Source organism: Trichechus manatus, unplaced genomic scaffold (assembly GCF_000243295.1).
Source record: "Trichechus manatus latirostris isolate Lorelei unplaced genomic scaffold, TriManLat1.0 scaffold00064, whole genome shotgun sequence".
NCBI lineage: Eukaryota > Metazoa > Chordata > Mammalia > Sirenia > Trichechidae > Trichechus > Trichechus manatus.
In genome coordinates, this window is record NW_004444000.1 from 8,916,533 (window position 1) to 8,928,500 (window position 11,968).

The following is an 11,968-nucleotide window of genomic DNA, read 5'->3' on the forward strand; positions in this document are numbered from 1 at the left end:
AAAGTTGCCAGTTTTGAGTGAGGTCCAGAACAACAGAAGGCTCTACAACAAGTCCAGGATGCTGTGCAAGCTGCTCTGCCACTTGGCCCATATGATCTGGCAGATCTAATGGTGCTTGAAGTGTCAGTAGCAGATAGAGATGCTATTTGAAGTCTTTGGCAGGCTCCTATTGGTGAATCACAGTGTACACCCTTAGGATTTTGGAGGAAAGCCCTGCCATCCTCTGCAGTTAACTACTCTCCTTTTGAGAAACAGCTTTTGGCTTGTTACTGGGCCTTAGGAGAGACTGAATGCTTAACCGTGGGCCACCAAGCTACCATGCAACCTGAGCTGCCCATCATAAACTGGGTGTTGTCTGATCAAAGTCATAAAGTTGGACATTGTCATAGACTGAATTGTTTCCCCCCAAAATATCAGTCAACTAGGCTATGCCATGATTCCCAGTATTCTGTGATTGTCCACTATTTTGTTATCTGATGAGATTTTCCTATGTGCTGTAAATCCTATCACTATGATGTTAATGAGATGAATTAGTGGCAGTTATATTGATGACATCTACCAGATTAGATTGTGTCTTAAGCCAATCTCTTTTGAGATATAAAAGAGACAAGTGGGCAGAGAGACAGGGGAACCTCATACCACCAAGAAAGCAGTGCCAGGAGCAGAGTACATCCTTTGGACCTGAGGTTCCTGTGCAGAGAAGCTCCTGGACTTGGGGAAGACTGATGACAAGGACCTTCCTCCAGAGCTGACAGATAGAAAAAGCCTTCCCCTAGAGCTAGCTGATGCTCTGAATTTGGACTTCTAGCCTACTAGACTGTGAGAGAATAAGTTTCTCTTTGTTAAAGCCATCCACTTGTGGTATTTCTGTTATAGCAGCACTAGTTAACTAAGACAGAATTTGGTACCAGGAGTGGGGTGCTGTTCTAACAGATACCTAAAATGTGGAAGTGGTTTTGAAACTGTGAACGGATAGAGGACTCAGAAGGAAATGAGGAGAGCTGTTACACTGGAGATGGCACAGATGGTGAGAAGCAGCAGCAGAGAAATGGCAGCAGCAGAACCAGGGGACCTCATACCACCCAAAAAGCAGCTCCAGGAGCAGAGCATGTCCTTTGGACCCAGGATTCCTGTGTGGAGAAGCTCCTAGGCAAGGGAAAGATTGATGAGAAGGACCTTCCTCCAGAGGCTAGAGATAAAGTCTTTCTCTAGATCTGACACACTGAATTTAGACTTCTGGCCTACTAGACTGTGAGAGAATAAACTTCTGTTTGTTGAAGCCATCCACTTGTGGTGTTTCTGTTACAGCAGCACTAGATGACTAAGACAGATGTACCCAGCAGCACTTCATCATCAAATGGCAGTGGTATATACGAGATCAGGCTTGAGCAGGCCATAAAGGCACAAGTAAGTTACATGAAGAAGTGGCCTAAATGCCCATGGTCCTCACATTACCTTCCCTCTTCCCATCTGCACCTATAGCCTCATAAGGAATTCCTTATGATCAGTTAACAGAAGAGAAATCTCGGGCCTGGTTTATAGGTGGTTCTATGCAATATGCAGGCACCACTCAAAAGTGCATAGCAGCAGCACTGAAGCCCCTTTCTGGCACCTCCCTGAAGGACAGTGGAAAAGGAAAATCCTCCCAGTGAGCAGAACTTCTAGCAGTACACCTGGTTCTTCATTTTGATTAGAAGGGGAAATGGCCAGATGTGCAATTATATACTGATCATGGGCTGTGGCCAATGGTTTGGCTGGATCGTCAGGGACTTGGAAGGAACAAGATTGAAAAAATTGTTGACAAGTAGGTATGGGGAAGAGGCATGTGGATAGAACTCTCTGAATGGACCAAAGATGTTGTCATGGATTGAATTGTGTCCCCCAAAAATATCTGTCAACTTGGCTGGGTCATGATTCCCAGTATTGTATGATTATGTAATCTGATGTGATCTCCTTATGTGTTGTAAATTTTATCACTGTGATGAGGTTATACTGATGAAGTTTACAAGATTAGATAGTGTCTTAATTCAATCCCTTTTGAGATATAAAAGACAGAAGTGAGCAGAGACACATGGGAACCTCATACCACCAAGAAAGCAGTGCCGAGAGCTGAGTGTGCCCTTTGGACCTGAGGTTCCTGAGAAGAGAAACTCCCAGACCAAGGGAAGATTGATGACACGGACCTTCCTCCAGAGCCAAGAGAGAAAGTGTTCCCTTGGAGCTGACACTCTGAATGAATTTGGACTTGTAGCCTACTGGACTGTGAGAGAATAAACTTCTCTTTGTTAAAGCCATCCACTTGTGGTATTTCTGTTGGAGCAGCACTAGATGACTAAGACAGATATGAAAATATTTGCATCTCTCATGTGAATGCTCCCCAAAGGGTGACCTTCAGAGAGAAAGATTTTAACAACCAAGGGGATAGGATGACATGTTCTATGGATACCTGTCAGCCTCTTTCCTCAGCCACTCCTGTCATTGCTCAATGAGCTCGTGAACAAAGTGGCCATGGTGACAGGGATAGAGGTTATGTCTGAGCTCAGGAACATGGACTTCCACTCACCAAGGCTGACTTGGCTACAGTCACAGCTGAGTGCCCAATCTGCCAGCAGCACAGACCAACAGTGAGTCTCTCATATGGCATCATTCCTCAGGATGATCAGCCAGCAACCTAGTGTCAGGTTGATTACATTGAACTTCTTCCATCATGGAAAGGGCAGCATTCTGTTCTTACTGGGATAAACACTTAAACTGGATATGGATTTGCCTCCCTGTACACAATATTCTGTCAAAACTATCATCTGTGGACTTACAGAATGCCTCATCTACTGTTATGGTAGTCCCCACAGCATTGCCTCAGATCAAGAAACTCTCTTCACATCAAATGAAGTGTGCCAATGGGCCCATACTTGTGGAATTCACTGGTCTTACCCTGTTCTCCATCATTCTGAAGCAGCTGGCTTGATAGAATGGTAGACTGGCCTTTTAAAGACTCAATTATGGTACCATATTGGTGACAATACCTTGCAGAACTGGGATAAAGTTCTCCAGGAGGCTGTATATGCTCTAAATCAGCATCCTGTCATAGCCAGGATCCATGGGTCCAGGAATCAAAGGGTGGAAATGGAAGTGGCACCATTCACTATTACCCCTAGTGATCCACAAAATTTTTGCTTCCTGTCCCTGAGACCCTAGGCTCTGCTGGTCTAGAAGTCCTAGTTCCAAAGGAAGGAATCTTCCACCAGGAGACACAGCACTGATTCCGTTGAATTGAAAGTTAAGAGTGCCACCAGGTCACTTTGTGCAATTCATGCCTCTGAACCAAAAAACAAAGAAAGGAATTACCATATTGCCTGATGTCACTGATCCTAATTACCAAGGGGAAATTTACTAAGGGGAAATTGGACTGTTATTACACAATGGAGGTAAAGAAGAATATATCTGGCTCACAGAAGATCCTGTAGCACATCTCTTAGTACTACCATGCCCTGTGATTAAAGTCAATGGAAAACTACAACAACGCAATTGAGGTAGGACTACTATGGTCCAGACCCTTCAGGAATAAAGGTTTGGGTCACCCCACCAGGGAAAGAACCACGACCTGCTGAAGTGCTTGCTGAGGGCAAAGGGAATACGGAATGGGTAGTCAAGGAAGGTAGTTAAAAATACAAGCTATGAGTATGCGACTAGTTGCAGAAAGGAGAGCAGTAATTGTTACAAGTATTTCTTCTTTGTTTTGCTATGAGTATGCTTGTGTGTGTATACATATATATAGCAAATATCTTTGTTTTCTCCCCTCTCTTATCCCATTACTTACCATAAAATAAAAGATGTAAAAGAGGTTAGTGTGTTTTTGGTTTTACGCATGTTGATTGTATCATGTTAGGCAGAAATATGACTTTGTAGTTGTCTTTATTTGGAGATTATGTATGGTTCAGGTGTCAAATTGACAATAGGTGGGCTGTGATGGTTAATTTTACGTGTCAGCTTGGCCGAGCAATGGTTCCTGGTGATTTTGCCTAACACTAGAGTAGTTACTGTTCCATGATGTAATCTAATCAATATAATGTCATCACCTTTCTCAATGTAACCTAATGTAATATAATCAGTCAATCATTTCAAAAGGAGTTTTTTAGGGTATAGTCTGCCTTCAGAGTATAAATAGGTATTTTGGCAGAACTCATGCTCTCTCTTTCTCGACTCTAAACTCTTTCTGTCACCTAACCTAATTTATGTCACCTAACCTAACCTATGGATCTTGGGGCAAAAGCCTGAAAAAGTCTCACTTGGTTGTGTTTCTTTAGAGAAGCCTGAGCAAGACAGGCTTACAACAAAAATATTTCAAATAGCATACCATGCATTGAGTGATTTGGCCCTTGCTGCCTTCCCAGCCTAATTTTTTCCCAAGGCGTCCCAGTACTCTATTATCTTCCCTCTGTGTTCTCTTTCTTCTGCTGCCCCTGCCTGGATCACAAATACAATTGCAATGCAGTGTGGTTAGCAACTTCCCTTCTAAAATATCTCTACTAGATGGGGAGCCACCGTCTGTTAAGCTTAACTTATTGCTTTTATGACGGCAAAGTGATTGCTGTTACGCATACATTGACTAACTTATTTGTCATCATTTAAAAATGTTCACTGAGTTCCTACTATGTGTGTGACTCTAACTCTGTCTTCAGGTCTGAGCTCTGATGTCACTTCCTCTGAGTCTCAGATGACATGCTCCCCCTGAGTGCTCTCACTGTCTCACATCAGGGCACCTATCACATTGCACTTGACTGTTTATGCTTTGTTTGTATCCTCTACCCCACCCTCACCTGAGAGTTTCACAATGACAAGGACTGTGTCCAGGACGATGTGTCGTGACTCAGTGAATATGTGTTGAATAGTGATAAATAAATAGTGTATAAATAAATGCAGTGAGTTCTCTATCACTTAAAGAATTTTAGCAGAGGGTGGTCACCCTCTATCTAACAAGGATATTTTAGAAAAGATGATTTTTTTAGAATTATGCAAACTACACTACATTGTAACTGCTGATTTACTTCACTCACTTCCCCCATTAGACTGTGAGCTCCCTGAGAACAGGAGCAAGGTTTTATTAGTCTTCATGATCCCATAAGGTGAGCATTCAATATACGTTTGAAAAACTTACAAAAAGTCTATTTCCTAGGAAAGGATTGTTTATAGAACAAGAATGCTGGAGCACTGAAGAAAAGAAAATGGCACTAATGTGATCCACTTACCTTGCCAGGCCACTAAGAATACCTTGGTAAATATTAGCTAATGTACAGCCTTTGCTTGCTATTAAGATTTATTGATTTCCACAGAAGGGAACCTAAAAATGGCATGTTACATAACCCAGACCCCAGGAGCAGTCTGTAATTGCCCAAGAGCTCATAAAATACATATTGGCTCTGTCTCCGGTTAGATTGAATGCCACCGTCCAGGCAAAGCAGGATCTGTGCATAATAGGTCTGCTGTGTCAGTGATGGGCTTGGTCAGAGGATGGATTTATCCTGTATCCTTGTATTCTCTGGGTATAATTCTTCTCACCATTTGAATATACAAATAAAAAGCACTGGCTAACCCAGTACATGTAAAAAGTACCTTTAGTAAATGTCAGATTTTACAGAATAAATTCAACAATAAGGACTTCTTTTAAATCTCAGTTTCTTACATAACAGTGACTATTGTATACAGAGATTAACATGGTATCTTGTTCCTTCCTGGTGTGATCTTTCTTTCATCTTACAAATATATAAATACTCTATGCCTATATATAAAGACTACAGCCTAGAAAACCCTATGGGGCAGTTCTACTCTGTCACATGCAGTTGCTATGAGTCAAAATCGACTCAATGGAACCCAACAACAACAACATATTCACCTGTATCTTTTTGAGCAGTTTGAAAACTTAATATCTCTGTGTTTCAGAGAATAGAGATAGTTTCTGGTCAAACGTTATTGGGCATGACTTAGGAGAAACAGCAAGAGAGCTGTAGAGCGTGGCAAAGGAGAGGAGTGAAATGCTGGAACACCGGCCATGCCTGCTGCTTGGGGATCTTAACTGGTGGTGTGTCATGTCTTAGCATGATGGTATTCAAGCTATGTGAGTTTTAGGGGGAAAAAAAAAAACATACCCAGATTGGGGCTTGGTCTGAGAACAAACAATTGCCTTGTTTAAACCAACTACACTATCAAATTAAGAGTTTTCAAACTAATACAAAATAGCATCAGTCCACTGATTGAAGCCTAAAATGAATTAGACTGGGTCAACAGGAAATCAGCCTGCATCCAGAGACCAAATCCAAGCACCGCTTCCTTGCTTTTCCCAGCCATGGATGCTTCAGATCAGAAGGGGAATATGTTTTGGTAAGTGCAGACAATCTGGGGAAACTATTGTAGATTGCTTTTGTTTCACCTCTTTGCAAGACCAGGCAAGTACTATTTTGCTATCAGTGCAGTCATGGAAACCCAAACTTATCCAAGAAATAAATCAGGGAGTAATTATCCACTCTAAGAAATATTCTTTACCCTTAAAAATGAAATGAATGTAAGAGAGGCTGGAGGAGAGAAAAGCTGTGGGAAAGAAAATCTCACAAGTTTATGTGTTAGGAGTCATCTCTGAAATGACGATGTATCACGAACAGAATATGGGATTCAACTGATAAATGTTGGTTTTATAATTGATTATTTAACACAAGAGACACTGTATGAAGAGCTTTTTAAACAGAATGAGATTCAACACACCTGAGAAAGGCAATGCATCCTTGATGGATGTATTTAATGTTAAGAGATGTGTATGCGTGGGAAGAGGAGAGATTGGGGAAGGAGTTACTATTTCCCCCTCTGTGTGCCTCACTTGGGACCAGCCCCTAAGTCCCCTTGGGGGACTTGAGGTCAGTGTGGGTTGGGTGGGATGAGGGCAGGGCCCTCTGAGTGTGCAAACTGCCGTTTGCTTTCCTGGTAGCACTTTCTTTCTTTCTTTTTCTTTTTCTTTATATCTTTAGACCCTAGCCTTGAAATTTCAAATCACCACAGCTGTCTTCTACCTGGTGTTGGCATCTTGTGTTTTCACCTGGTTCAGGCCATGGAAAAGACATTGTTGAATATCATCCTTGTTGAAAATTTATCACTGTCAGTTTCGCTTCCTAGTTTTTACAAATAAACACATTTTTGAAGGGGAATTTTGAAATCTATTTTAAAAACATATTTGCATTTAATTAAAAATATCACGAAGACATTGCTAACCATGGAGGGCACACCTTGAGTTTTCTTCAGCATAGGGGACGAGGTAGTCTATATTTATGACCCCTTGGTTTCATCATTGTTGGCTGTTTGGGGGAAAGTCTCTGCACTTTTTGTTTGTTTGTTTTTGCTGTAAAATGGAAGTCCCAATAATGTCATCAATAAGAAATTATTGATTAGATAGATTTTGAAGAGCTTAATTCATTCACTGAATTATTCCATTAATATTTGCTGGATATATAGCAAACACCTCTAGATTGTGTTAGCAGCTAGGAATGTACAAATGAATAAAACATTGTTCGTACCTTTAAGGATTATTATTTGAATCAGTGCTTCCGGAGTCCTTCACACAGTAGGAGAGAAGGAAGCGTAACAGATTGATGGTGATCATTACTATTTCTCTTGGGAATGTTGGCAAATCATGGACAGAGAGTAGGAACAGGCTTGTAGACCCACTGAGAAAGCCTCTGAGATCATCTGGTGGGACTTGTCCAAACAGTACTGAGGAACTTTGTTCTAAATAGTGCCAAGCATTAAAAAAAGGAATTTGACAAATACTTGTCTTAAAATGTTTTAGGTGAATCTACCTTTAAAATTGAAAAGTTGATAAGTGAGATGCAGTGTGACAGAGATTTCACTGGACTAGAAGCAGGGTGCCTTATGCTCTAATTGCCATCTGGTCACTGATTATTTACAAAACCAACCACCCGTTGGCATCCAGTTGATTATGACTAATACAGACCCTATAGGACAGAGTAGAACTGCCCCATAGGATTTCTAAGGCTGTAATCTTTACAGAAGCAGAGAGCCACATCTTTCTCCCAGAGAGCAGCTGGTGGGTTTGAAATGCAGACCTTTTGGTTAGCAGCCGAGCACTTTAACCACTACACCCCCAGGGTCCTCTGCCACTGGTTAGAAACCTGATTTTTGATAGTCTTTTATATTTTCCAAGTCTCGGTTTCCCCACCTGATAAATGAGACAATTGAATTAGATTGAAATTTCTCTTAGTGTATAAGTACCAAAAACACTACACAAGATGATTTAGGTGGTATATCGATAAGCGTTTCTTTTTTCATAGTTATTTATTTTATTATGTATTACCAAAAATGTAAATGGTGCATCAAGCTTATGCTCTCACAGGTATTATTGCTTAGCATAAAGTTAAACTTATTTAAAAAAAAAAAAAAGAGGAGGTGATTTAAAGAATAATATCAAGTAAATAGTAGTACACATCACAACTGGTTATTACAAACATTTTTAAGGTTGTGTGAGACCGACTGAGGTCAAGAACCACTTGAATATGTCATCTTTTAGGTTCCTTCCATTTCTATCTCTGTAATTATTTTGCCTCTTTATACTTAAGCAATATGGTCTTCCAGTGGAAAGTTTCCATTGGAAATGGCATTTTCGTAGCCAGAATAGACTTGTCATCTTGCCTTACGTATCAGCAATCCATATATTTTAAAATTATCTTTTCTTATGTAGTTAGATATTTACGTGAGTCACCTAGTTCACTGCTGCTTTATAAACATGTTTCTTTTTCTTTTGATATGTTTTCAGATTGGAGTGTTGGCAGAAAGGATGTTCATGTATCTTCGGAAATGGTTTGTCACTCGCTTTTTCCAGCATTCCAGGCGGAAAGCAAGGCTGGTCTCCAAAGATGGAAGGTGCAACATAGAGTTTGGCAATGTGGAGCCACAATGGAGGTTTATATTCTTCATGGACATCTGGACAACTGTGCTTGACCTCAAATGGAGATACAAGATGACCATTTTCATCACTGCCTTCTTGGGGAGCTGGTTCCTCTTTGGTCTTCTGTGGTATGCAGTAGCCTACGTTCACAAAGATCTTCCAGAGTTTCATCCTTCTGTCAACCACACACCGTGTGTGGACAACATCAACGGCTTGACTTCAGCTTTTCTGTTTTCTCTGGAAACTCAAGTGACCATTGGATATGGATTCAGGTGTGTGACAGAACAATGTGGCACTGCCATTTTTCTACTTGTCTTCCAGTCTATCCTTGGAGTCATCATCAATTCTTTCATGTGTGGTGCCATTTTAGCCAAGATCTCCAGACCCAAGAAACGTGCAAAGACTGTTACCTTCAGCAAGAATGCAGTGATCAGCAAGCGGGGTGGGAAGCTCTGTCTCCTCATCCGAGTAGCTAATCTTAGGAAGAGCCTCCTTATAAGCAGCCACATATATGGAAAGCTTCTGAAGACCACAGTCACTCCTGAGGGAGAGACCATTATTTTGGACCAGATCAATATCAATTTTGTGGTAGATGCTGGTAATGAAAATTTATTCTTCATCTCCCCACTGACAATTTACCATGTCATTGATCACAACAGCCCTTTTTTCGACATGGCAGCAGAAACACTTCCCCAGCAGGACTTTGAATTAGTGATGTTTTTAGATGGCACAGTAGAATCAACTAGTGCTACCTGCCAGGTCCGGACATCCTATGTCCCAGAGGAGGTGCTTTGGGGCTACCGTTTTGCTCCCATAGTGTCCAAGACCAAGGAAGGGAAATACCGAGTAGATTTCCATAACTTTAGCAAGACAGTAGAAGTGGAGACCCCTCACTGTGCCATGTGCCTCTATAATGAGAAAGATGCTAGAGCCAGGATGAAGAGAGGCTATGATAACCCCAGCTTTATCTTATCAGAAGTCAATGAAACAGATGACACCAAAATGTAACTGTGCCTTTTCAACACGAATAAAGGAAAGTCTCTAAGATGCCTAGTAAATTAGAAACCTTATAAAGCAATCAACAATTTGGGTGGATGAAAGTAGGACAGGAGCCTTCAAAGTCTTTCAGTACGATGACCCTCTGAACCTCATAACTGTGATCTTATGAGACGCATTGCTCTCCAAGGCAACTATATTGAAACAGACCGTGTATTTATATGAGGATGGAATATGGAAGCCACAGGAGCTCACTTGAAATCTTGAATATGATTATATGAGGTCATGCAGTGTTGATGGGAACAGACAAAATCATCAAAAGTCTTATGTACAGGCCAAACAAGACCTTTTAAAATCTCTTTGAAGAACTTATGAGCTTTAGATGGGAGCAGGGGAAAAAAAAGTTTTCATTTGATTCTAGTGATAAGAAAGAAGCTGTTTCCATTTTAACATTGACTTTTGTCAGGAGAAACGTCTCCTGAGTTGGGGGAGATGAACTAACTAAGCAAAGAAAATAAGAAAAAAAGAATAAACAATCTAAGAACAATTGTGTGGCTCTAACCTTCTCAGGCTTTGGTGGTTAGAGCCTTCATCCTAGTCGAGGTCACACTGTGTTTTAGGAAGAGCAAGGGGGACACAGCCCATGGGCTTACTGCTGATGTCCACACCAGCTGTATGCATATCCAGATACTCAGACCCATGTTTGTTCCAAATTATCTCACATGGTGTGTTTAGACAGAGGCTAATTCTGCACTCTAGACTCTCAAGGCACATCGTCCTGCAAGACAGAATCCTGGACTTGAAAAAGGTGGTGAATTTTAAGAACAGTGCTGTATTGGAAGAGATTAGGAGCTACAAATCTGTTAAAAGAGTATCTCCTGCTCTTCCAAGAAAGCAATGAAGAGACTGAAGGTGCCAAGTCAGTCTAGAAAGGAAAGTGCCATGAATAATTCTGAGAAAAAAAGGTTCTCGTGTTTCTCTGCCTAGGGTGTGTACTGAAATGCTTTTTCTAAAGGCAAAGTGTGAAAGGAAAAAGAATGGGATGTGACCCCACAGTGAGGAAACGCTAAGTTTTTCCCTCTCTCTGAGGGCCAGCGCCACATCTTCCTAAAAGGGACCCACGTGAAACAAGGATGTTCTTTTAGGGGAAGGCTTTACTGTGAATGTCTCGTTCAACTCCCCACCTGTGTATTGTGAATGTATCCTGGGAAGGATGGTACTCAAAGCTGCTTAGGAATCAAATGTTTTCAGTGTGTTAAGATATTAAATCTCTGAAACTGTGCATGCTCTTTCAAAAGTGTCGGCTATTGTGCATCCATTGTGACAGAGTGGCTGTGGAGATTCTCTCGTGAGGGTGGACTTTCTCCTGGAAGGGGGCGAAGGAGCAAGAAGATGGCAGATAGAACACATGTGTTATCTTTACTGCAGCTTCCTCAGGAGGAAATGACCTTTGCTGCGGATATGCCCCTTCCTATCCATCCCCGTCAAATCACTCCAGGGAGAGTCATGGCACTATGGTGGCAGCTGTGAGCAATTGTTGGGAGGGATGAACTTGTAGGGATTCATATAAGTCCTGTGGGAAGTCTGAAGGATTTGGGGACAAACACTTTGTCAGTGTCCATAACCAGTGGACCGCAACTGGTCCACATGAGAGGTCACTCTGTGCTCTTCTGCATGGTGGCACCACACTTTAATCTCCTGACAACACTAAAGGAAATCAAGTAGTACGTCAAGTCTATGGGAGCTAGAATTCTCTGATGAACCGTTTTCATGAGCTTTTATGACTCTGGGGTCCCCTTTATAAATTAGAGGGAGAATGTATTGATTCAGGTCATTCACATCCGGACACATCCTTCAGGTCTGTTTTCTGGCTTGTTGGCAGTATGCTTAGTGATGGCTGGAAATGATCATAAGTAATCTATTCCTTTTGATTGTTAAGAGAGCTGAACAACAACTAGAATCTTTCTGATAGCTATTTCTTTATGGGTTATTCAGTGAAAGCCTGTTTGCTTCCAAATATTCATTTAT

General features: G+C 41.4%; 1 protein-coding gene across 1 annotated transcript in view; it reads left to right on the top strand.

Moving 5' to 3' along the window:
- KCNJ1 (potassium inwardly rectifying channel subfamily J member 1) overlaps positions 1-10,505 on the top strand; it is a 29,821-nt gene extending 19,316 nt beyond the window's left edge. The window contains exon 2 of the mRNA XM_004379332.3: positions 8,813-10,505. Within this exon, the coding sequence (XP_004379389.1) occupies positions 8,834-9,952 (1,119 nt within the window). The 5' untranslated portion in view covers positions 8,813-8,833 and the 3' untranslated portion in view covers positions 9,953-10,505. The remainder of the gene's footprint in view (positions 1-8,812) is intronic.
- Positions 10,506-11,968: the final 1,463 nt, after the last annotated feature.